Source organism: Juglans regia, chromosome 1, assembly GCF_001411555.2.
Source record: "Juglans regia cultivar Chandler chromosome 1, Walnut 2.0, whole genome shotgun sequence".
Classification (NCBI taxonomy): Eukaryota; Viridiplantae; Streptophyta; class Magnoliopsida; order Fagales; family Juglandaceae; genus Juglans; species Juglans regia.
In genome coordinates this window covers 17,899,058-17,926,396 of record NC_049901.1, presented here as the reverse complement: position 1 = coordinate 17,926,396, position 27,339 = coordinate 17,899,058, and the positions used below count along the sequence as shown (strand labels likewise).

Genomic DNA, 27,339 nt, shown 5'->3' with positions numbered 1-27,339 from the left:
GGACCGAAGTGGTTTGGGGCCCGCGATTGCTAGTCTGAAGTTTCCGTACAGTGTTTGTACGTACATCTGATGCGATGAATAGAAGATAAGTGCAACAAACATAAATGGAGAAATAAACATATAGATTTAGGTGGTTCAGCTCAAGACCTACATCCACAATTTGTTTGGGGTGAAAATCTACTATAAATAAGAGTATTTTACAGTATCTTGTGGTCTTTCATATTTCACTATACAAATAACCAAGCTAGAGTTTCCCATTTGGAGGTTGAGAAAGCTCTCCCCCCTGTCGTGCAGAAGCCCCCAGTCTGAAAAACCCTTGAAGTCCCCTTTTTTTCTAGCCTATGGTCCCTTTATGCCACCTCTCTCCCTCCTTTATGTCACATCTTCTATTTTCCCCTCGCACACTCTCTTTTTCTGGGACATTGTCCCCTCATTTCCTCATCTCTCTTCCCTCTGGTGAAATCCCTTTAGGATGGGCTTGGAAGGCCATTTTGAGCCTGGGAGATTTTTACCCTTTCCAGAAAGCTTGATCAATAACATTTACTTCCATGAATCACGGGATTCAACTTTTATGATTCTGTATTTATTATTTGGATGTATCTTGTGTGTATATAGACCTTTTATTTGTACATGCAATGTAGCATATTTCTTCTACATTGTTTATTTTCTGTCAGTTTCCTAAACAATAAAAACAAAAACAAAAATAGATAATTATTTTTGCATAAAGGGTCGAACCTAAGGGTGCCTTACAATAAGGCAACGATGATCAATGGAGAACTCAAGCGGTACTGAAGAAAATTAGGACTGCCATAGCTATTCACATTGACAAAGTTTCTGTATCAATCAATGTGGATATTACAGGTTAGGCCTCGGGGTGTAAAAAAAGAAAATCGATTGAATCGACAACTGAAATTTGGTCCAGTTTGTAAGCGGTCCGGTTTGGTACTAACTTTCATATTTTGAAAACCGATTTAAACCGAACCGGACTAGTATATATATTTATAATTTTTTATATTATATTATATGTTAAATTGTTAATTAATATAATATGAAATTATAATCTTATTATTCAAGTCTCTTAATTTTATAACATAAAATTAATATAACATGTAATAATATAACATAAAATTAATCCTATAAAATTTGATATAACATATAAATTCTAATCTTATAATATAAAATTACTATTGATACACACACACACACACGTATATATATCAAGAATAAATGCATTTTTGACATAATAAATTATAATATATATTGTAACGTCCCGTCCCTGAGGGTCCGGAGAGTTAATTCATAATACATGATAATCAATTCCAACATTTCTAAAACTCTTCTAAAAGCTTCAAATCAAACGTAAACACTTCAAATTTAATTAACCACACATACTCGTATATAAAATCATCAATACAGTAATCCCAAAAATTACCAATTTCTCTACATGTCACCTAAACTCACATTTTCACAATATAATTATGAAAAAAATCACCAATACTCAAAAAACTTTCTATTCTTAAGCCACTATTCTTAAGTCATCTCACACAATTCTTCATAATCCTGATCCTCGGCTGAAAGATCCAAAAATCATCTGAAAATATTGGAGATAAGAGGGGGTGAGTTATCAACAACTCAGTAAGTAGAGAACATATACTAGTATGCAAACATGAGCATTTACAGATTTCACAATGCAGAACAAAACACTTTTAATTTTCAAAATGCAGAATCAGAACATGTTAGCAAAAATATCAGAGCGAAAGTTCGCAATATTCTTATTCAAAATTCCTTTGGCACATCATAACTGAAACATCATATTAGAACATAATTCCATGTTTAACCCTCGTGGTAGGGTTGTGCAAACCCGGCGGCCAATCGAGCAGAAACAGAATATGAATCTTCCCCTTATCATTCTCGGAGTCCCGAGTGTGCACATAGGAAAGACCACGCAGAAAACCACTTTGTTTCCAAAGTGGGTGCACCAGAAACAGAAAAGTTAGTACCAACTCAAACAGAGGCCACAGTTTTACACCCGTGGTAAGGTCAGAGCTGAAACAAAATGTCATGCCAGAGGTTTCAGAAATCACATCTTATCATATCAGAGTACAGAACAGTTTCAGAACATAACAGAATCATATCACAAAAATATAATTTATACACAAAATTTCATATTCGCTCTCTTTTGCACCGTTCGGAAGCAAAATGTCAAAATAAGCTCATGTCTACACTAGTCATGACAGAAATTTTTTCCTTCTTATACAGAATTTCATGAGTAATGCATAACAAATAACTGAGGTCGTTTCTAAAATTTCCTTTCATAACAAAACATGCACATTTTTAAAATTGACCTCAGTCTATTTTATTTTTATGCAAAGTCTATCATAGGAACCCCGCTTACCTGAATTCTTTAGTCTTTCAAAAAATTCCTCAACAAAGCCGAACAAATATTAATCGTCACCTATAAAAATCACTTAATTTTTGTAAATTTTCAATCAATCACATATTTCGATATTTAAACCTAAGAACCTATTTTAAATCCTCAAAACCTAAAATTCTCATAATTCCTATAGTACCATTATTTTCTAAAACCACCAATATCCACTTAATCGAATTCGTACCGAATAAAAGATTTAATCAAACAAGTATTTAGATATTTACGGAACTCAATAAAGAGTAATATTTAAAAATATATAAAGTACCAACAACATATTATAAATTAATAGAAAACTTAGACTACTTTAAAAATCTTATAAAATACGCCATGCAAAACTCTTCTTTTAAAAATAGGTTTACTTTCTTTAGTAAACAATATTATTAGAATATTTTCTACATAAAATAATGTTTTATGAGACTTAAAAATCAAAACTCATTTTAATATAACAACAAAAATAAATAAATACCCTTCATCCGAAAACACATTTTTGGAAAGTATAGGGGGTAAAACTGGAAATAGAACTCAACTGGAAGGTTATATATGGCAGGTTGGGGATGGCAAGAGTATTCAAGTCTGGGAAGATAAATGGATTAAGAGAGAGGGGTCTTGTACAGTTCATTCACAAAGGAAAATTTTGTCTGAAAGTGCATTGGTTGCAAAGTTAATTGATACTAATGCAAGATGGTGGAATGTTCAGCTCATAAAAAATATTTTCATGCCAAAAGAAGTAGAGGAGATTTTGCAAATACCTGTTTCACAAACTGGTTCTTCAGATAGATTGGCTTGGAAAGGCACAGCAGATGGTAGTTTTTCTGTACAAAGTGCTTATCACCTGCAAGACAGAAACAAGGAATTAGAAAAGGGGAATCATCAAACACAGCTAATAGAAGAGAATTGTGGAAGGGTATATGGAATATGAAGACTACAAATGCAGTTAAAGTCTTTACTTGGCGTGCTTGTAAGGATGCTTTACCCACCAAACTGAATTTATGTAAGAAGAGAATTATTACAGATCCTACTTGTCCATTTTGCCTTCAATCACAGGAAACACCAGGACATGTTCGGTGGTCTTGTCCCTCGGCCCAAGATGTTTGGCAGCTGGGTAATAAGAAACTGCAAAAAACTTCTATAACAGATGAGGAGTTTGGGAATATTTTTATGCAAGTGCTTAACAGAATTGGATCTGAAGAAATTGTTTTTTTTACAGAAATAGCAAGGTCAATCTGGAATAGAAGAAATAAGTTTATATTTGAAAATATTTTCTTACATCCATCAATTCTGTTATAACAGATCTTTAATAGCACATGAAGACTTTATCCAAGCTCATACTCAGATTAGAGGTTCAAGCAATATCCGAAACTAGCAGGCTGGTATGCACTGGCAACCTCCTCCAACAGACTGGTTAAAACTGAATTGGGATGTGGCAATTAGGAAGACAGACCAGAAGATAGGTGTTGGAGTTGTGTTAAGAGACCATGAAGGGGACGTTTTGGCAACTCTCATGCAACCAGTAACTTTTTGTGTGCAACCTAGTATAGCAGAGGCAAGAGGTTTGGTCACTGCAGCAGGTTGGTGTAAAAATTTGGGTTTGTAAAATGTGATTTTTGAAGGAGACTCAATGCAGGTTGTAAATGTAGTGAAGAATAGTAGTGATCAACGTGGTATTCTGCATTGCATGGTGAGAGATATAAGAGTGATCTTGGCTGATACAATATGGGATATTAAACATACTAAGAGGGATGGAAACAAAGTGGCACATCAATTGGCTCAACAGGCAATTTCACTATGCAATGGAGTTATTCATCTTGATAATGTAATACCAAGCATTCTGTCTCTTGTAATGGCTGATAGCCATATATCAGTTTGATGAAATGAAATGGAGGTTTTTTTCAAAAAAAAAGAAGAAAACTAGCTACACACACCATACACGCAAAACACCCAGTGAGCGGCGACAAGGGCATACCCAAGGGAAACCGAGGCACGCATGGAGGGGTAAGGGGCGACGGGGCTGGCTGGAGGAGCTGTGGTGGCGCGCAGGAGAGCAGGAGCGCGGCGGAGCTTTTGTCAAGCAGCGCTGAGCACGAAAGAAAAAGAGGGAGAGGTGAGTGGAAGAGAGGGCGGAAAGAAGCAAATGCTCACCGCGAGGGGTTGCTACGGGCTGAGGTGGTCTGTGGGTGTCCGACGTCCTCTTCCGTGCAGGTGGTGACAGCTTGTAGCGGCTCGCGAGGTGGGGTTGTCCGGTGGCAAGAACTCTCTGTTTTGATTGAGAAAAACAGAGGTATGATGTTCTGCTTTACGGAAGTGTAAACAAAGGTGATGTTTTACGTAAAGCGGGTGGTGGCACACGACTGAAGTGGTGGACTGAGAGAGGCTGAGGTTCCATGCGTGGATTGAGTTCGAGGAAGTGGCAACACGTTGGCTTGGCTGTGGGAGTGGCGGAGCTGCTGAACGCCACCGAGGCTTGCAGTTTTACGGCCAGCGACGACGGGAAAAGGCAGGGTTGGAGCTTCCGTGCGTGGAGTTGCAGTGGCTGGGTTGTGGCTACTTGGAGGTGGTGAGGCGGCTGGAATGGAGGTCTCAGTTTAATATGGATGGCTGAGAGCGTGAAGAGAGGGCAGCGGCACATGAACTAGGGATGAGGATGTTTAACATATATAAAAGCTATAAGAGGAAACAGAAAAAGAAAACCTAAAGAAGAGGAAGGGATGGACGTGCATGAAAATGGAAATGGTTTGACACTATGCGACGTGAAGTCTAAACTCGTTTTCATGGGCCTGGGTTGGGGACCAAATGGACTAGGCTCAAAAGAAAAATAACACACTCTCAAACAGAAAAAGTCCGAGAATAGAAGAGTCCAACAAAAAAAAAGACACAATAAAAATAAATAAGAACCAAATAAAAACACTACAACTCAATATTAATAAAATAAAATAATTAAAGTCCAACAATAAAAGTATTCATTAAAGCAAAGAGCAATTTAAATGCAAATAATTATTACTATCAAGAAATCACATCAAAATAAATTTCACAACTTAAAAATTTATAAAATAAAACCAACGATAAATCCAATAAATTTAAAACAAGAAAACCAATTTTTAAATTAATTAAAATAATCCTTCAATAAAAAAAATACATTAAAATACGGAGTATCACATATATATTCATTTTGTAAATACTTTTTTACATATTTAATCATATATACTCATATAAAAAGTCTAGAACTTATATATACTATAGTTAAATTCAATATTATACTAGTATGTGTTAATTTTTATAAAATAATGTACTTATACTATAATATAAAGAGACTAATAGTTTCGTATATGTAAATATCATATTATTACTAATATAGATAATCCGTAAAACTGGAAAAAGGGGACCAGACCGGACCAAAACTAGAAGAACTGGAAGTTCTGATTTCTATAGTGAATTGGTCCGGAATCGGTTCTTAAATTTTCAAAACCGATGTAAACCGATTCAGTTCTAAAAAATATACAAAATCTGACCAAGCTAGACCAGTTACACCCCTAGTTAGGCTTGTGGAATTTGGAGCAATTGTCTGAACTTAGGACACTTTACCCTCTTCTTGTTAAAGACTTTGGCCAAAGTAGGATTTTATTTTCCTTTTCTTTTCGGCCAGAGTAGGAATTCATTGGTAAAATAAGAGCTTGTTCAGATTGAATTTCGAAATAAGAGCCATGCAGAAACGGTGTTTTAGTGACCAAAAAATCGTAACAACCAGACTGAATCATCTACCTGTTTGAATACAATGGACTGTAAAATTTTAAATCTATTGCCCCCTAGCATGACATGGCATAAACTGTAGAAGCCATCTTCAAGCATTGAAAGGAACTTGCATCCATTTGTTTGGCATCGAGAACAACATGCTAAACACCCAAAACAAAATGAAAAACATTCAAAACATGGCCTTTTTTTTTTCTCTCTCTCTCAATGTAGAAGGCCACCTCAAAGTCAAAATATATGGGAGCCACAATGATTATATCAAATTGTTTTATTTCGCACAAGAGAAAAGATCAACCCCACCACCCCAAAATAATGCAAAGGAAATCAAGAAGTTGAAATAGAATGCTCAACAGCAAACAAGTTTCTTATTATTCCTCAGAACACTTTCGCTCCATTCAGACCAGTACATGGTAAGGAATTATCAGTGTCATGAATAGCTCCATTCCTTCAGAGGAATAATGGGTAGAGATTACAAGCTTCACAGTATGCTACAAACTGGCCACCTAATCATTGTTTTGTTGTTGAATTTCTATAGATGAAGCTGTCTAACTTTTAGTCCATTTGTATAATAGGAAGTAAATATACTAGTATAGAGAAAAATCTATTGATCCCCAGGGGGAAACATTAGAAAATTCACCAGCCAAAGAAGAAATTGTCCTTAAGAGGGTGAATGGGGCTGCCCATCTGAGCTATGGCTAGCTTGATGTTTGCTATCACTACTCTTCCGCCTAAGAATCTCCTTGATCTCATCTTCTTTCCTATCTACAAAATCAATCAGTTTTTTAAGGCTTGGATTTTTGATTGTACGACTAGGCTCTGCTGGTTCAATCTCCCCAACATCCCCTTCCTCAGCCTCAGGGCTGAACCTGCGGTATTGACACAAGACCCTAAAGGAGAACACAATAAGAGCAATGGAACATGTAACTCCGCTAATAAGGAACAGGCCCCAGAAGCTCTGCAGAGACAGTTGGGTTGAATCAACTTGGTTAATCTGCATAGAGCACTCATTATGTGTAAGCCATTTATTATGGATCTTTTGGAGATCACCATTCTCCGAGAGCTGAAGAATAGCGGTTGATAAGTCAACCGCAAGAGGAGAGTCCCTTTGGAAAGCCTGAGACAAGGAAATTGAACATTAGAGAGATATTAGAGCATTGAACACGTTTCATGAATTTTTATTATATGAACCAAGAAATTTTGATATCATTTGGGCAAAATTGAGCTTTCTTTCATTAAGGATTAGGAACTGGAAAGTAAGAGGGAGCTAGGCTGACTTACATAGTAGTCAGTCATCAGCAGCAAAACAACAGAATTGGGTGTAAATAAATTTTTTTACCCTTATTTTGAGCATTTATTGTGATTCTAAATATAACAAGTAATGAACCTAGAAACAAAACGAATAAATAGACACGGAATAAATAAATATATAATAAAGAAAGCCATCTAATTATTGCATGCAAAATAGAGTACTTTTTCTGGGAATACTTCACATAATACATGTTACTGCATTGCTACAGAAGATGGAATACTAGAAGTATTATTGGAGCCAACCATTATGCACGATAACTAGCATATTGAGGCATTTACATTGATTCAGTTCAATGCTTTCCTGCAGGTAGTGGGAAATTTCAATATGATTTATATAAAAATATGGAGCTTGAAATTTCAATTTCTAACTCCCCTGGCATGTGATTTAGGATCAAGATCATATATAGTATTTGGCAGTAAAACTTGCACCTTTCTATAGATGCTTTATTTCATATTTATATTTGGAATCTAGCTAACTAAAGAGTGGAGTAACCAGAGAGCTTGCTTAGACCAACCAAAAGTACTTACAAATCCCCATCCGCTTTTTGTGAACTCTGGCCCCACAGTCCTGAACTCGCAATTGGTGCTGGACAAGAAGAGTTCAACGTAAGGAAGTTCATCAACAATGGCAGCTACTCCTCCACCTCTTGGTCCCTTCCTAAGGGCGCTAGAATACTCTTCCAGGTTTTTTAATATAACAAGCCTAGATTCTGCAATGTTGAGCTCATCAATTAAGTAATTCCATGCAAATGACCCATCTTGAATTCCAATTGGTTCACTACTAGACATCAAGGTGTCAATCCCTTCTATCCGTGATGTTAACTGCTGCACTGTGAGGATTGATGTCAAACTAGCAGTGTAGCTTGAATTTATAATTAGTACTACAAATAACCATATAATCAGCACCATTCGACCCAGTGTGCTCACTGTGTTCTCTCCTGCGCCAGATCCAAGCAGCAAAAGATGTTAGAAGTTTCAAACATGGACTTCCAATCAGCACTAGAAAGATTATGTCATAGTCCAAATGTCAAAAGCGCAAGAGATTAGGCATGAAATACATACGGTGTGAGAAAAACATTGTTGAGAAACTGAACCTGCCAGGCCAGAAGTGATTTCAGTATAATACTCAAATATGTATTGAAACAAAGCACACAAAAGAAGAGCTAATAGCATTTGGAACAAGGCAGGACCATTAGCATACATCTAAATTCATATTTTTTTTATTTGAGAAAGGTAGAATTGATGTATTCAATTTCATCATGGTCTACTAGCATACTTCAAAGTAGCAAACTAATAATTGACCTCATGATCATTTTTTTTCTTCCATACAATAGTAGGCATATGTTATTGTCAAGATATGCGGGAGAGTGTATTATATGTTAGATCTCATGAGTAACCAAGTAATATCACTGACACCTAGGCAATAATCAAGTCCATTCCTAAGGGCTTTGACAATATTCCGTAGCTTTATACAAACTAGTTGTAGGCCTACTAGATACATAGAAATAATTAAATTTATTAATTGAAAACAGTATAGATAACTAACGTAGCATACTTTGAACCATTATATAGTAAATAGAATCTTAAGAAGAGTATTAATATTAACACCTTAATCTCCAAAATTTGGTTGAGTACCTTGATCTCGTCCTCCCTTACTCTCCTTTGTTTCTTTGTTACTAATGGGAAACCTGACAAGCTGTGATCGAGTGAAGACAGGGACCAAGAGTTCTTTATATGATGTGTTAAAATAACTCTGGCCATGGAGAGTCATAACTTATAGGCTCTTTAACTTCCTCTTAAATTCAATAACCTTTATGAATCTATTAGATACAAAACTTAAAAGAAATAAGTTGAGAAAACCAAAAAGTACTAACATTACTAGATCTATTATTTTTCATTTAATAACTTAGACTTAAAAAAATATATCATTTAAATTTTCATTAGAGAAAATTGCATTTCCAACCACAAACTATCACTTACTTTTTTCATTTATACCCTAAATTATAAAAAGTTTCAATTTGCACCCGAATCTATCAATAGGTTTCACTTTGCACGCTCCATTTAGATTTGACAGTTAATAGTGTCATGTGACTAATTCTTCATTCATCCTAATAGTAAAAGAGTTAACAGCATATCAACCTATGACTATTCGACCCATACCAAGATCCAGCAGTATACTTCATCATTTACAGATCTCTTTTGTTATCCTATTATCCGGGGATCAAAAATAGGATCACAACCGAGGGTGCAACTTAAAAAATATAGGTAGTTTAGGGTGAAGATTAAAATATTTGGTAGTATAAGGTGCAAACTAAAAAATAAGCAGCAATTGGTGGGTGAAAAATGTAATTTCCCCCTTCCTTGAATAACATAATGGGTAAGTGGTTGATGTGGCTAACAAGAGTAAAGCTCCTTACTTTCAAAATTATATATCGCAATTGATTAGATGGCTATAAATTCTCGCAACAATTCATAATGGCATTCGATGAATTAAAATATACTGACCAAAAAATTGTTATAAGTTGTTGGCTTGGTGGACCACGGAACTCATGATTAATGCGGTGCTCAAGAATCCAAACAACAGCTCCAACCAAAAGAAAGAAGGCACCAGTGACACACCACATTAGAGCATTAAATGGCTTGAGGAAAGCCCAAGGACTTGACTTCTTCTCTTTGACGGGAGCAACAACGACAAGTCCTGATTCCATGTAAGGCTGTGTGAAATCCACAATTTTGGTTCTATTTGTAACAATTGTCATGTCCCCAACAGCTGCATCAAATTTCTGAAGTAGGAAGTAAGTATGTTGAAATAGCTATAATGATTTTTTTTTCCACATCATCAAATTTCCCAACAGATGCAGTGATCGAAATAGCTATAATGATTCAAATACTGCATCTCACCAATATATTAGATAATCTAATTAGAAAGCCCTCGAAAGGAGTAATGAGAAGAGTACATGCAAACAACTTGCAATCCATTTTATAGCATGTTCCATTCTTCATTAAACCAAACATAACTTTTTCAGAAAATTTATCAAAAGATTAAAGTTGCAAATAAAGGCCAAATACTCACATCTGCTGCAACAGCATCCACGAGATTATTGTAAACAGGATTTCTTTTTCCATCTCCATATAGCATATACGAGCGTGGTACAGGATAAGGCAACAAGTTTATGGCAGCTTCAAAGACATCAATACAGAAACCTCTGACCCCTGGAGGACCATTGTCTTTGGCCACAAATTGTTTGTAACTTACTCGGTTTGGCACTCCTATCCGCAGTGGCTTACCATTGTTTGGGAATACCCATCCCCGGGGTATTGCTGCAGTTTCACCAGGCCATATTACACTGTACACATGTTGACTGGCAGTTGAAGTATTGGGAGGCCTAGTATATAAGATTTCTGGAGAAATGATTGAGAGATGAGAATAATTTGACCAATAGCCAATCTTACGAAACCCAGTCCCCCCAATGTTCAGAACATCATATGCTGGATGAACTAAATTTTTGTCCCGATCAAATTGCATCTGACCGCTTACACCTGTAAAGTTCATACTTAGAATTGTCTGGAGAAATTGTTGACCTCCATCAAAAGTTCGGAGGGATGCTAAGCGCAGTGTGCTTCCATTTGAGTCATGCAATGTGGGGTCATTAGAGAAAGATATGTTTCCACCTTCTTTCAAGTAAGCATCAAGAGCGTGTGCTGCTAACCAAACAGAATCATATGCATAGAGTGCATAAGAATTGAAGTTTGCAATATCTTTATTTTTTAGGTTGTTCAATCTAGACATTAAACTTTTTTTGAGATCACCATCTGGGGTGTGATGACGAAGAGCAATGACCCCTTGTAGGAGACTCATTGTGTCAGGATCAGATGTTGCTGATGAATCTAGGAGGGAAGGAAGCCAATCTGTTGCAATCCAAACATAGCCACCACTCATCATCCCAAGAGATTTAGCAACTGAGAAAACTGTCAAACCAGAGTCAGGATTTACGTGCACGACATACACCCGAGACTCCATGAGGTTTACTCCAACAAGCAAGTCATTAATTGCACTTTTGGGGGCATGAGGAGTAAAGGCAGCTTTGTAAGAGATCTTGGCACGTTTCTTTGCCAGGGCATCACCCAATACAGAAATTCCACCTCTGCCATAATCATCATCTACGAAGATGGCAACAACCTCCCTCCATCCATAATATTCAACCAAATCAGCAATTGCATACATTTGGAAATAATCACTCTGTGTAGTACGGACAAAATATGGGTATTGAAGTGCAGCTAGAGTGGGGTCTGTTGCTGCAAAAGATAGAAGTGGCACATGGAGTTCATTAACGACATGGGATATGACATGAGCTATACCAGAGGACTGTGGTCCGATTGCAGCAACAACATCCTCTTCCATGAGCTGCAAAGCTACATTATTAATGACAACCCTGTCAAATTTTTGTAACCTTTGTCCCCATCTTCATGACAAAGACACACAAAAAAGGAGTTAGCATACTTATAATCCTATGTAATTCTCAGCTTAGCAAGACTCCATTTCGCAAAGCCGCTGAGGACCACAAATGGTTGTTAAATACTGACAACAGGTTTAACTTCAAATATTGTCCCACTTTTGATAACTCTATTAAATGGATTAACTTCCAATCTGCACTATCTCAAATTGAAACTATAACAACAGCCCTCCAGCCAGATCTTAAGTGGTGGCACTACCATAGATTTGATGGCCATAAAATAAGAAAAGAGCCATAATACCATCAAGTGGAAAGGTCTTTACAACAGAACTAACTAAAAAAGATGACGACAACTGCAGTACTTTTACCCTTAGCTCATATACAATTCACAGGTTATAAGATGGGAGAAGGGGGTTTAGATTATGTTAGATATTGTGTGACTTCTCCTTCCCGAAGGTTTGATTGGTATAACTAAGACTCATAATAAATCTTATGTTCTGTAGCATCTATAACATATATAATTTTCCAAGCAAGAACTTTGCCCTTGTGAAGCCTCCCCATCCATTCTTATGTTAAATGCAATAAATTTGGTAGTTTAATTAAAGTAATTTAAAGGGTCATGTCAATAAATATTAAGCAATTCGAAATTTTAAAGGTCCAAGACACTTCCACTTCTTTCCTATATAACTTTTTGTCTTCTTTCATATATACTCAATTTTATTAAATTAGTAATCAAAGAATGCCATGTTTAGATTACTGAACAGTTAGCCGGGCATCACCCGAGTGCTCGATTAATTGTAAGTAAAAGAGGTGCAACAGTTAAGCTTCCAGACTATGAAATACATAATTGGAATTGAAAAAAGTTGTTATTTTCAATATCATAGCATACATAGCCCAATATTATAGACCATGGCAATGGATGGCAATCAAATGGAAGTTAAAATCAAGGTGGTCATCGTGGCACATGATTGAAATCAGAACTGTTAGAAAGGAATAAATATAGACCACTAAACGAACTCGAAAATGGCAATTGAGTTCATAAATGGAGACCCAAAAATTCAGACGCTAAAAGTTACCCCTAAATTTTTAATTTCAACGATCAAAGTTAAGGTAAAATATCCCACGGGGCAGCCTAAGAAAAGAAAGTACTATATCTACTTGTAAATATTGATAGCTTCTGGAGGTACCTTCCATAGTTCCAAGAAATCCGCTGCAATTCGTATCCCGTAATATGACGTTCAGTTTTATTTCAGGAAGGACGCTCGAATCAGAATTGACATCATCGATTGCAGCCAAAATTGCTGGTTTGGCCGACCTTCCAATAACCGAATTCAAAGTAAACAGAGCTCCAATATTCAAGGCACTTGGTTTCGAAGAAGAAACACTACTGGCATTCCCAGACCTGCCCATGACACTCATTGGCAGCCACACACAAAAAATCAAGAAAAGTTGTGTTCTTTTCATGACAATAAGCTCAGGCCAGCCTAGAAATCAGGAGGTGCTCCAGAAATGTAATAAAGCCTGCAAATAATAGACTGGTTCTTTTTCGCACAGGCCTGACAGCACTACTGGAGAAGATTACGCAGCACCGTGATCCTGGCTACATTCAACTGCAAGAGAATATCTCTCATCATGAAGAGGATATCATGCATCAAGACTTGGAAAATCGATAGAAGCCAGCATTAGTTCAAGATGATAAGCACCTGTTAACAATGTCAGCATGAATAAAAACCCCACAGAAAGCCAATGGTGACTGTGTTTTGAAGAAATAAAATCAAGAAGTTGATCTATGTTTTCCATTCCCACCAACAAATTTCCAAAAAAATGTCTCAGCACTCAAAGCCAACTACAAGATGGAATCTTAAGATTCAGAGCCAGCTAACAGATAAAAAGACTATAATATGGCATTAAAATCCAGGCTAAACCAACTTGGATACTAAAATTAACACCCACATAGGAAACAAGGACTCGAGTACTACAAGAACAAATTTTAACATCGGTATATTCAAAACTGCCTATATATTTATATTATAATATACCCAAGAGGAAGATAAAATTAAACATGGGTACATCCAAAAGAATCAAAACTGCATATATATATATATATATATATATATAATATATATCCACTTGTGTACCATCATCGCCGGAACCAAAAATATAAAAATAAAAAACTCAAAGCAAGTATAAAAATTATACGAACAAATTTGAGAGAGAACATTTGAGTGTTCTGGAAACTCACATGCATGAATAAAAAAAAGTTAACAGAGATTTTGGGGGAAGATTACAGTTCCAGATTACCTGAACTCCAAACTTTGAAGATTTGGAGTCCATGCGTGCGTATAGTTACCAAAGACGCAGAATAGTCAATCGCTGCACTTACCAAAGACGCAAAGACAGCCCCAAAGCGCTTAACAGTCCAACTCAAGTAAAGAATCTCTCTCTCTCTCTCTCTCTCTCTCCAACATGTCCTACAACTAATCAAATATTATATGTATTATGTTATCTGGCTATTTTACTATATTATATTATTATCAAAATTTGAAATTGGCAGTGATCAATCCATGTCAGCTACGACAGATGGAAACCGTGTGATGAATGGCCAGCCCACGTCATCCGATTTGGTCAATTTAATCTCTTACCTCAATAAATTAAGGGATTCTGATAAGTTGGAGTGGGTCCACATGTGAAAAGTGGGTCCCAATGATTGGATGAAAGTTCAGTTGTGAAACACATGGGCTGTCTTTTGAACCAAAAATAAATAAATTTTCCTTTCATTATAACGTTAGTTTTTATGTATTTTTATGTATTTTATAATATAATTAACTATTTTAATCTTTTTTAATATGCTGTCAACTAGAATACATAAAAAAATGACTGTACATAAAAATTTTGAATTAGATTATACACAAAATAATTAAAATGCTGAAGGTTATGGACTTAAGCACATTATCATTTGATTAATTAAAAAAGAAATACTAAAAAAATGGTGTGAAAACTGCTAACAAAAAAGATTGTGCAATAATGCAGCCTCAGCCGAAAATACAAGAAATTGGTTTGAAATAGGGCAAAAAGTAAAGATGTTCCAATAAAGAACTACATAGGATATAAAAGATGGAGGCAAGGCAAGGGTTGTTGAGATGTTTTAGGAGTAAATTTACTGAAATTGACATAAAGAAAGCACATCCAAAGCATCTTCAAATAAATAAAATTGCATCAATACCTGAAGTGAAAGTGAAAGGGAAAGCATATTTTGTCATTGCATAATGCCAACTACGAATTAGAGGCCATGCATGGCTCTCCAAAGATAAATGGAATAGGAGATCAAAGATTTTTTTTTTCTTTTCTTTTTTGTAAGTTCTAGACGTTATCCTTATCTCTTAAATATTGAGCTCAATGTTTTATATAAATATTTGATTTTTTTTTTTTTTTATTTTAGCTTAGGTTGGTGGACCATTCTTATTTTAATAAATAAGAGAACTAACATTTTTAAGTTGGGCAAGTCATACCCACTTTCTTTGAAAAAGTATGTAAATTTAGATTCAAGTGAAAAAAAAAATCTTTTTTTTTAAAGAGATTGTACGGGATTTGTACATTTTAAAACTGTATCCAACAAATGAAAAATGATATATACAAACTCTAATACATAAGTATTGTATAATTTTTTTATAAAAAAGTAGACCCACCAAGAAAAAAATTGACTTTCTTGATGAGATTTATATTTTTACAAAAAGTTTATATAAAATTTATGTATTTAAGATGTCTAACTGACATTACTTTATTCAATAAACATGAAATAAATATGGTTTGACTCACCATCCAATCCAAAGCTAGACTCCTTCCACGTTGTTATGGGAATGATGTATGTATAACGCAAGGCAAGCACGAACGTGATGCGTGCCGTTCACATCGGCTGCATCAGCACTCTTCCATCATGTAAATGGTGGGAAAGGAATAGAACCTTTTGAACTCGAACGTCCACAGCTGGGGGCAACGAAATGACATAAGAAAATGACAATTCAAATTCAATTATTAGAGTGTGAAGGTCTTCGTCTTGCATGGAGGGCTAGTAGCAGTTACAACAGTTCAAGATACTACTTTCTCAAGAGCGAAACGAATTTGGATTCTTCAAGGTTTTGATAATAAGTTAAAATGAAATGAATAGAGATGAAAATTAAAAGTTGAATAAAATATTATTTTTTAATATTATTATTATTTTAGAATTTAAAAAAATTTAATTATTTATTATATTTTATATGAAAATTTGGATAAGTTATAATAATTAAATGAGATGAATTAAAATGAATTAAAACCATCTTTATATCCAAACATAACGTAGTGAAAAATATAAAATAGATCTTATAATATTTACTGAGTTTTCCATTTTGTCAGAAAAAAAATATATTAAATAGCTATAAATACTGTAGAGCTAACTTTTTATGTCTATCTTTCACTTATTTTAAAGAAAATGATACTACGATTTTTAAATATGTCCATTAAATATGTCTACTCATATTTTTTTATATTTTTTATTTTTTTTAATGATTAAAAAAGTGACTATTAATGAATTTATATTTTTTTAATGATTAAAGATGTTTAAAAAATAATTTGAAAAAAAAAAACTCAATTGCACTGGTATGCATATTTAAAATGCACACTTGATTTTCCATATAGTTAGGTAAGCACGTTAAAGAGATCTGAATTCGGGGTGAGAAGGGTGGGCCCTAAATTGAATGTTGGTTCATTCCTCATGTGGCCAGAATAGTTTTACGAGAAGTCAATGCTCAGGCATCTGGGACTGTGCAGTGTGCAGTCCAGACTCAAGAGGACAGTAGGGCGGGACGGAGTGAAGCTTACATTCTGGAAGAATTACTTAAAGTCACCAAACATCAAAAGTTTGGTAGAATGTTTTCAATTACAATGTTAATGTAATGATCACTTGTAAAAAGAGGATCAAATCATCTATCTGGCTGTTATTGTTAAATCTTTGAGCTTTTGTAGACCCAAAGAATCCTGAACAACATGTGCCACAGTTTTGGTGCGCTTTTAAACCTTTGTGCTCTAAGCTAGACATTTTTCAGAAATTTAACTCGTGTATTTAGCAGAAGAAGATGCAACCAACAAATAGCAAAATCAAGAGCCCAGCTTTCTCACCAATATGTCACAACAAAAGAACCAATTAAGCAAGATAAATATATATATGAAAAAGGGAAAAGCGATATGTACATCGCTATAAAGTGTTGCTATACCGTGGCAACTGAATCCGCTACAAAAACTACATCTTGTTCAACATGTTCTGAAAAAAAAAAAAAGGGGTATAGCCCTTGAAGTAGTACTCCCATGGCATTTATTTACATATCAATTCGCTACATCTAACCTTGAGAATTCACAGGCTGCGTAGACATTTTCTTGATAGCTTCTTTCTTCTGATCAATGAAGCAAAAAAAGCTGTAAATGACCTGAGAACAGTGAGCCTTTGATGGAATTGAGGATGAAGGAGAAGACTCCTGCAGTTTTTTGTAACGCATGAATTCGCAAACCGTGAGTAGCAGGAACACCACAACGGCACCAAGAGTGAAGATACCACATAACAAATATAGACCCCAAAAGCTGATCAAGTGGAGTTGGTTAGGCTCAGCATTCCTTTTCCTCTCTCCTGGACAACCCATCTTACAGAACCACTTCTCACGGAGTTTCTGAAGCTCTCCATTCTCAGAAAGTTTCAAGATTGCCGTAGACATGTCAACAGCAAGTGGGGAATCTCTCCTGAAAGCCTAGTTTATGGCAGTGAACAAAGTAAATGAGACAACCCAGGTAAAGATCATCATAACATTGGGATGTTAAAGCTTGCACATCCATGATGGAAAGAAAGAAGGAAAAGATGTTGACAAGATGATGTAGTATGTGTCATTACAACGAAGAAAAGGGCAAAAATAAAAACATGTATATATCAAGAATGTGCCATGCACAGATTTGTGTATGCAACTGTGTGCGGGTGTGTGCATCATTTGATTGCGGGTAAACTCTACTCACAAATCCCCATCCACTCCTGGTAAATGGTTGCCCAATAATCCCAAATTCAGTTTGCTTGGACAGAAATAACTCCACATATGTAAGCTCATCTATAATAGCTGCTACCCCTCCATCAGTTGGCCCAAGTCGTAGTGCTCTTTCATACGCTTCTGGGGAGCCCAGAGAAATGAGTCTTGACCTAGGTATGTAAAGACTGTCTGTCAGATAGCTATAAGCAAAGGAACCTTCTTGATACCCGATAGGCCAGTTACTCGAAACCAGGCTATCAATTCCTGTGATGGGTGATGAAAGCTGCTGAACTGTGAGAATTGAAGTTAAGCTTGCTGTATAACTTGCTGTGACCACCATTAATAGGAATAGCCAAACCACCATCACCATCCGTCCAAGTGGGCTAACTGTAGTTTCCTCTGTTTTTAATACATATTAAAAGCTTATCACTTACAAATATAATGCCATGTCTAAAAAAATTTCCAAATTTTAGAACCATAATCAAAGTGACAACAGAATAAACATATAAGAGCTTCTTTTTATCAGATGGGAGTTTTTACTGTGTTATTCAAGAGTATGCAACATTAAAGAGCACCATTAATAAGTTTAGATCTTTGCTAAGAATATCACAGATTTCTTTCATATGAAACTGCACAAGTTGATATGATTCACTCTTTAGTAAGTAATCTATATTGCATAATTCACAATAAAACCAGATTGTTAATTCACACAATTGGGTAGGCATTCCAACTATAGGATTTAACAAGATGTACCAAGCACAAAAGTGCCATTAAGCCACCACCATTCTTAATGATAGATATATGGTTTTACAAAAGAATAAAAGTATATAAACTAATAGGTTGAAGATTCCAACAGCTTCCTTACGATTTGTCTTAAACAAAGTCGAGAAGCTGAACCTGAAACATGAAACAATTGAATGAGGTTAGACACTACTACTTAGGTATTAAGGTGCATATTGGCTTAATGTAATGCAATATCACATTGTCAGCTAAAAACAAGAATAACAATAACAATGGTATGCTAGTACCACACATGCAAAATATAATATGTATAATAAGTTGTAATGTAATTCATCACAATCTTAAAAAGGCTTACAGAAACATTGTAACAAGCTGCCTCTTAGGAGGGCCCCGGAAATCATTGTTGACTCGATGCTCAAGAATCCAAATAACTACTGCAATCATTACAAAAGAAGCTGCGGTAACACACCACATCTCCACTGTAAATGGTTTAAGAAACACCCAAGCACTTGATTTTGAATTGCGGACTGGAGCCACTATGACAAGACCAGTAGTAGCATATGGCTGCGAAAAATCCACAATCTTTGTCCTGTTTGTCACAATTGCAATGTCCCCGACAGCAGCATCAAACACCTGACACCAAAGGTTCAGTAACGAACAAGGCATGCCTAACAAATTTCAATCTGCTAATAGATGTAACCCACATAAAACCCAAGTTTAGAGTGAGATCCACATACTTGTGTATCTCACCCACAACACAGCTAACAGAAAACGATTATCGTAAGCATGTAACTGTGCATACTTGCCTCCTCTCTTTTGCAAGGTATAAAAGACATGTTTAATGTCATCAATTTGTATTTGTTACATACACTTAGCAATTGCCAATTAAGATCTTCTAAGCATGAGCATGTTTACATTGTATTTGTAGGTCATCTTTACCCAACAAAACATGGTTAGATTTATATTTATTTTCTTCATAATGCTTTAGAACTATATGTTTTACTCACCTCATCTGCAACCATCTTTACAAGATCATTGTAATTGGGATTGGAGTGACCATCCCCAAAAGGCTCAAATCTGTAAGGAACGTCATATGGGACTAATTTCTGTGCTTCAATGAACAAATCAATGCAGTATCCTTGAATGTTTTGGTTGTTGTGCAGTTTAGTAGCAAATTCAACAAAACTTGCCCTGTTTGGCACTCCGATCCTCAACGGTCTCTCATTATCTGCAATTTCCCAACCTCGTGGCCTTTCCATACTTCCACCAGGCCAAGTAACCATGTTAAGCTTCTGATGCAAGTGGGAATGACTGTTTTCTTCACTTTTAATATTTTCTGGGGGTAAAACTGAAAAACCTGAGGAATTAGACCAATAGCCGACCATATGAACTGCCATCTGGTCAATATTAATAACATCATAACCACCACTTACAATGTTCCGATCTTGGTCAAATTGTACTTGACCACTTAAACCAGTGAAGCTTGTCTCCAATAATTTCTCCAGCAGAATAGATCCACCATCAAAGACTTTGAGCTTGTTCAGCTGAATTTTACTCGGGTTCATTTTGAGTAAGTTATCGTTAAAAGAGAATGTGATATTTCTGTGTTCTTTTACAAAATTATCGATTGAATGTGCAACTGCCCATACTGTGTCGTAAGCATTGAGACCATAAGTATTTAGCTCAGAACTTGCTAAACCCTCATCTAGCATTTTCCCCCATCGAGCCACAAAAGCCCTCTTTCGGATGGACTCTGGAGTATGTTGACGAAGCCCAACTACCCCTTGGAGTATATGGAGTGAAGATTCAGTCATTGGAGAGAATGAATCTAAGGTAGTAGAAAGCCAATCTGTCGCAAGCCATACGTAGTTGCTGGTCATCATTTGGAGTTTTTGAGCTATGGTGAATAATCTCATTTTGGGGTCGGGACCAACATGAACAACATAAACACGAGGACCAAGCAATCTAGATTTATTAAGCATATCAGTGATGTTGATTAGATCAAACTGGATAGCCAAAGGCAACTTCTGAGCAATCTTCAATGCCCTCTTGTGAAGTTCGTCATCTAAAGCAGATATTCCATTTCTCCCATAGTCATCATCCACAAATATGGCAATGACCTCTTTCCATCCATAAAAGTCAATTAAGTCAGCCATAGCAGCCATTTGGAAGGCATCGCTTTGTGTAGTTCGAAGGAAGAATGGGAATTGGAGGGCAGAGAGCGTTGGATCAGTGGCAGCATATGAAACAAGAGGCACTTGGAGACCATTAGCAATCTCAGAAATCATATGAGCTATAGCAGAGGACTGTGGACCAATTATCGCCACTACCCCTTTCTCAAGTAACCGAAAAGCTGCCAAAGAAAAGGGTGCAATCAAGATGATTTAGGTGGCAGGAACTCCATTTTTGAGTTTAGAACTTGAAATATCATTCAACAGAATACAGAGAAACGCTGGATATTACCATGTAACAAACAAAGTTGATCCTGATAGACTGATCAATGCAGTGAGGAAGAATGCAAGAACAACAAGAATACTAATGAGAGGAGGAGATGGGTTGTTTTCAGAGTAAACAGGTACATGACAGACAGTAAATAGCTCGTGAAGGTCTTCTATTAGTGAGTATCCTATTTCAGATAGGAAAATGTCATACAATGCACTCTCATCCCACTCCTATCCGACTGTGGGAGTAAACAAAGAAGAGTTATAATGAGAAAATATTGAGTTTCAAATATTAGTAGACATTCATTAGTTTGGGTACTGAGAATATCTCAAGTATTCTTAGAATACCTCACTACTATTTATTATTTTATTATTACTTTTCACCTACTTTTGTGACTATTCACAGAATACCTGAAAATACTTCACTACCCAAACATAACTTGGCGAAAAGTCAATATACAACTCCAAATTTAGAGTGTTATTAAAACAGAAAAGTTTGCTTTGCACGCTTCAGGTAATGGAGCAAAAGAAATCATCCAAAAGGAATTCTAAACAAATAGTTGATAACCTTTGCATCATCCTGATACTTAATAGAATCCCTATTACTTACAAAAATAAACTTATCAGAATTTTTATGAATCATAAAGAGACAGTGTTATTCATGTCAAGAGCTCTACATTACCTTATATCACACAGTCAACTCAATTATATTTCAAATTAATTATAAAAATTACAATTCAATCCTACCTCCAACGGACCCCAAGAAGACACTACAATTTGCATCATCCGTGATAAACCTCAGCTTTGTCCCTTTGAGAATTGTTCGGTCTGCATTGACATCAGAGACAGCTGCTTCCATCGCCACCTTGGCTGCTCTACCAATAACCGAATTTTGAGTAAAAATTGCACCAACGTTCACAACAGCAGGACTTTGGGAGTACACAGAACCGGTAAGGAATACCCCTACCAAAACTATCACTGGCATAAACCCGAAGTGTTCCATTTCTTCAAAAAAATAATAATAATTCACCACACCAGAGCTTCACAACAACAACAAAAAAGCACAAGACTTTTACCAAACTAAGGCTGCACAGGCTTCAAAACCTGGATAAATACGGGTTAAAAGTACAATTGGATAATTGCTCAGACGAATTTAATGGATAATGATTAGTCGGAGTATCCCACCCACAAACTAAAGATCACCGGATAAATACTTCGTGACCAGTTAGCGACCCAGTTCTTGGTCTGGTAAAATCATCATGTGCAAAAACCAAAATACAAAACAAGAAGAAGAAGAGTGGAAGGCTTAAAACCTAGGAATAGGAACTTCATCCCACTACATTTGCAAAGAAGTAGGAAATAAGCCACTACACCATGAGAACACAAAAGACCAAACATGTGTTTAATGGGGGGAAATAAAGGAAAGAAAATACGTGAATTTTATTTCGTAGAGCATTAGCTATTCTTTAAATTTTAATTAATATATAATTTTTTTTTACTTTTAACTAATCATTTAAAATTTAAATTTTATATTAGATTAATCATCGCTCTTTATAATAATAAAATATTATTATTTTTTATTATTTATATCTTTTTAATTAATTTTTATTTTATTTTTATAATCTTTAATAACTTCAAATAAATCATTTTTATTTTTATTTTTACAATTTAACAATCTATAATATAATAATCTCATATATATATATATATATATAAATGATAAAATTTTATATGAATAAAAATCTCATATTTATAATATAATAATTTTAAAAAATATTTTTAAATTTGTTATAATACTTTTCATATTTTAAAAAAATAGATTTATTATAATTTATATTTTAGATAAAAATAATTTAATTAATTTAATATAGAATAAATATAGATAATAAAAAAATATTTGAGTCCACACTTAAAAAAAACGAGGACAACATGTACAAAAGGGTATGCGAAAGGGATTGCATTCACGGGTTTTTTTTGGGCTTATAGTGGGACCCTTGACAAAACCGCTCCTCACATACGTTTATTCCTGGAGCTGGCAGCTTAGGATAACGACGCTACACATTTTATTATTTATATATTTTAAATTTTTATTTTATTTTATTCTACCTAAACTAATTAATTTATTCTACACATTATTCAATAATTCATACAATACATATTTATTATAAATAAATAAAATAAAATAAAATTGATATGTAAGGTATGAGAATGCTAAATAGAATTATTCTTATTAGGCTCGTTTGGATACAAGAACCTTTTAATCTCATCTTATATTAATATTATAATTTTTTTAATTTTTTATATAAAATATATTAAATAATTTAATTTTTTAAAATTTTAAAATAATAATAATATTAAAAAATAATATTTTATTTTATTTTATTTCAACTCATCTCATTTCAATCGACTATTCAAATCGCAATTAAAATTCTATTTGCGATCGTTTATCAGTGGCACCAAGCAAGATGCAAAGAACACTATACACGACCGGCAATTTGCCGTGTTTTTAAAGTTTTCAAAGATTAGCTACAGATTACGTGATTACGTAATAGTAAAGAGTCCCTCTTCGGAACAGCCCAACTGATTATAGGAGAAAAACAGCCCACCAATAACAATTAGACATGTAGGAAAATGGAGAAATATACGCTACACAAACACACACATGATTAAAACCCAAACAAATGAAAACAAAAAGAGAAAGAGAAAGAGAACACTGTGGAAGCCTCTCGCCCATATCAGGTCCCTCACCCCTCCCTCCCTCCCTCCCTCTCTCTCTCTCTCCCAGACGAAACTTCATGATTTATAGGAAATAACAATCACCACAAAAGAGAGAGGGAGAGAGAGAGTTCGTGAAAACTTTGAGTGGAGGAAAAATAAAAACAAAAAAATCTAGAAGATTGGTGTTGCTGTGAAATTTTGAGGCTACTGGTTCTGAGCTCCGGTATGAGCATTGTTTTTCTTTTGTAACAAAGAATAAATAGGCAGGAGCGGTTTGTTAAACTAGAATAGAAATGGATCAATGTTTCCTATATGGAACGGGAGCTACAGGTTTTAACCCAAGGTCCTCTATGGGTAGCTCTCTCTAAAAGAAGGGTGAATATTTCCTACGACCCTTTCTCCTGCAGCTAAGGTTAATAGATAAGCAAAGACTTAAGTAAATGAAACCTCCAGCTCTTTCTTGCTTGCAACTCTTGCAGGGGTGGGGTTTCGAATTCGCAAGAAGTTTTTCATTTGTTATGGGTTTTAGTTAAATGTGTGCTTCTTCAGTGTGCTGTAAAGTGAACGACCTACGTGGAAGACTATTATTGGAAGGCTGTTTATTGAATGAGAACAGCCGGACCGGTTTAAAAGTTCTCTCAATAGTAAATTATAAATTTATAAAAAGCAAAAAGCTTATAAGAAATGAAAAAATAAAGAGAATCAAAGAAATAAATGAAAATGGTTGAGGTAAGGACCAAATAAGTTGGATAATGCTTGAAACGTTCGGGGGTGAGAGAGACAAAACAGAAATTTTATTTGTAGTTTTGAGTGAGAGATTGTATGTACAGTTTTATTAATAAATGAGAAAAAAATATTATTTTAAAAAAAATATTATTGAAGACTATCTCAAGACAAAATGGTTAGAGAGTTGTGCTAATTTTATTTTTTTTTTTTTATCATTTTCACGATTCTTTCTTTTTTTTTTTTGTCAACTCTTTTCTCATAAAAACAACTTGGGTGGGTCATTTACTTTTTATTTTTATTTTTATGTACAATTTCCACACTTTTCTTCAATGTCAGATGCAGGTTTTTCTGTTTTATTGTTATGCTGTCATATATGAGTAATATTAGAGAAAAGTTATTATAGTAGTATATATTTTATATTTATTGCGTGGTTATTTCTAGTTGATTGTTCTCAATACTCACTTGGAGAAATATGTGGTCTACATAATACTACATCATGTGTGCAAAATGAATGCTCTTAATAGTGATTTCTATCTATATTTATTCTTTTTTTTCTTCTAAAATAATATATATATATTATATATATATATATATATATATATAAGAAAATCAATTTGGGGTCTTTATTAGGATTGTAGCCTTAGCCAGTTGCCTAAGTCCACTATCTTGATTATGTTATTTTATAAATTTTTTTTTATATAATATTTTTTTATGATTAAAACATTTCTTTTTTAAAATTATTAAGAAATGTGACAATGGTTTTATCAAGTACACTTAGGTTTAAAAATTATATATATATTTTTTGAGATTTTAAAAAACATTAGGAAAAAGTTATAAGACATATATTTAGGAAGAGTTAATTACAAAATTAATATATAGATTTTCACGTTTTTCTGTTTAAAACATCAATTTTTAACTTTTTAAAATTGATATTACTCAATATTTTCATTAAAGTGCCGTTTGGATAGTGAATTGAGATAAGAGTTAAAAATTGAATAAAATATTATTAGAATATTATTTTTTAATATTATTATTATTTTGAGATTTAAAAAAGTTGAATTGTCTATGTGAAAATTTAAAAAAATTATAATAATAAGATGATATGATATGAAATATTTCTTGTATCCAAATCATGTCTAAAGTTTTGGTTAAAGGCTCAACTCTTTTTTTCTTTTTTTTTTCTATGTCAGCAAAGAGACTAGCGTGAATTAATTCAATAGCGAGCCGGAATAAAATAATTCGAATTTAAAAAAGTAAGGGTAAATTTGGACACCTAGAGTATCTTGAAATTTTATGAATAATAGTAAAATAATTTGAATGAAGATATTTTATTATATTTTAAGAAATAAGAGAAAAAGTTAAATTAAAATATTAAAAAATTGATTGAATGTAGTTTTTTAATATTATTTTTATTTTGTAGTTTGTAAAATTGTAGTAATCTTTGTGTTTTGTTTTAAAATTTGTTAAAAGTTATAATGATTTTTATGTTTGAAATTAAAAAAGTTTTGTGTTTAAAATAATACTTATGGATGAAATTATAAAAAGTATTGAGAATTTTGATAATTCTGTCTAAACATACCCTAACACTACTAATTTAAAGCAAAAGTAATGCAGGCCGGCCAAAGAACAAATATTCACGCTGCTAGGATGGTTTAATTCAACAATGTAGTCTATCAATAATTCGAGTTGGATTCAAAGGGAGGAATAAGGTGCATAAATGAAAATGGAAAATGGATCTGGTATACCATGAGAAGAAAGACGAGAGTGGAGAAGAATAGGAAAAACACGAAAAAAAAATGAATATAAAATAATGAAGAGGGAAAATTTGTGAAAAGGTGAGTATGAAGGGATAGTTGAGCGACAATTACGTGATCGAATAAATAAATCAATGGGGGTTGACAATAGCATTATTACACAATCTGATGATGTAACGAAAATGGGGAATTCGCTGAATATGGGAGATCAAACCCAACGGGATAACCATCATTGGTATTTATCAATAACCTACTACACCTATATATACAGTAAGAAGGTGATGGGTTCAAGTAACTATTCATTGAACCATAAATATTAGTGGTAGCTCATTTCATATATCACTGACTTAGGCATCGGGTACATCGTACTTCCATCTTTATTTGTTGCAGGTAGAGGGCTTTGGGGGATTGTGAAACATGTCTTAAACATTATCATTACTCTTTTCAAAGAAAATTTTGATTTATTATTAATTTTATCGTTATCATCTTAACATTTCATGATGTGGTACTAAATGATTGATCCACAAATTAGATAAAATAAATAGTCTCAAATCATTTAATACCATGTAATATAATGATGAAATAATGGAAAGATATCCAACCATTTAATACCACATTACACGTATGTTGTTAACAATTTTCAATGCAAAATTTTACTATTTTAATTAAGGGTGTAATTGCTCCGATTTGGTCCGGTTTTAGATAAAATTTTAGACCAAACCGTTATGCACCGGTTTACCAATTCCGCACCGGTTACTTCATAAACCAATATTTTCAATTTTACCGATTCTAGTCTGATTAGGTTTGATTTTTCGGTTTTAATATACTATATTATATATTATATAATATATAATACTATAGTGATAATATATTGTAGTATATTATAATTATATTATAGACTGTAGTGATATATTATAATATATAGTGATATAGTATTAGTATAACTATTAATATAATAGACTATAGTGATATAAGATTCTA

At 34.2% G+C, this 27,339-nt stretch overlaps 2 protein-coding genes across 9 annotated transcripts; both read right to left on the bottom strand.

Moving 5' to 3' along the window:
• Positions 1-6,507: 6,507 nt before the first annotated feature.
• On the bottom strand, positions 6,508-14,410 carry LOC108981096 (glutamate receptor 3.4-like). Of its 8 annotated transcripts, none has more exons than XM_018992881.2 (7): positions 14,321-14,410; positions 13,125-13,640; positions 10,557-11,896; positions 9,989-10,266; positions 8,546-8,577; positions 8,012-8,421; positions 6,508-7,289 (listed from the first exon to the last, which is right to left on the bottom strand). In XM_018992881.2, the coding sequence occupies exons 2-7, from the start codon at positions 13,399-13,401 to the stop codon at positions 6,834-6,836; spliced, it is 2,793 nt and encodes a 930-aa protein (XP_018848426.2). In that variant the 5' UTR covers positions 13,402-13,640; positions 14,321-14,410; the 3' UTR covers positions 6,508-6,833. The 8 variants fall into 8 exon arrangements, with proteins under 8 accessions (XP_018848426.2, XP_018848430.2, XP_018807718.2 ...); XM_018992885.2 differs by having other exon boundaries at positions 13,125-13,547; positions 14,321-14,403; XM_018952173.2 differs by having other exon boundaries at positions 14,180-14,397.
• A 2,706-nt stretch (positions 14,411-17,116) lies between these two features.
• On the bottom strand, positions 17,117-22,541 carry LOC109011614 (glutamate receptor 3.7). Its single transcript, XM_018992894.2, has 6 exons — positions 21,908-22,541; positions 19,727-21,072; positions 19,075-19,352; positions 18,844-18,875; positions 17,971-18,377; positions 17,117-17,711 (listed from the first exon to the last, which is right to left on the bottom strand). Exons 1-6 carry the CDS (start codon positions 22,161-22,163, stop codon positions 17,310-17,312), a joined length of 2,721 nt encoding a protein of 906 aa, XP_018848439.2. The 5' UTR covers positions 22,164-22,541; the 3' UTR covers positions 17,117-17,309.
• Between the last annotated feature and the right edge of the window lie 4,798 nt (positions 22,542-27,339).

Coding starts and splice junctions, on each gene's coding strand:
- LOC109011614 (XM_018992894.2), bottom strand. CDS start 22,163: ATGGAACACTTCGGGTTTATGCCAGTGATAGTTTTGGTAGGGGTATTC. Junction 21,073..21,907: donor CTTCTTGGGGTCCGTTGGAG/GTAGGATTGAAT, acceptor TTTCTTTGGCAG/CTTTTCGGTTACTTGAGAAA. Junction 18,378..18,843: donor GACTTTGTTTAAGACAAATC/GTAAGGAAGCTG, acceptor TATTAAAAACAG/AGGAAACTACAGTTAGCCCA.
- LOC108981096 (XM_018992881.2), bottom strand. CDS start 13,401: ATGAAAAGAACACAACTTTTCTTGATTTTTTGTGTGTGGCTGCCAATG. Junction 8,578..9,988: donor CAACTTATAACAATTTTTTG/GTCAGTATATTT, acceptor CTGGCCTGGCAG/GTTCAGTTTCTCAACAATGT. Junction 8,422..8,545: donor AACAATGTTTTTCTCACACC/GTATGTATTTCA, acceptor GATCTGGCGCAG/GAGAGAACACAGTGAGCACA.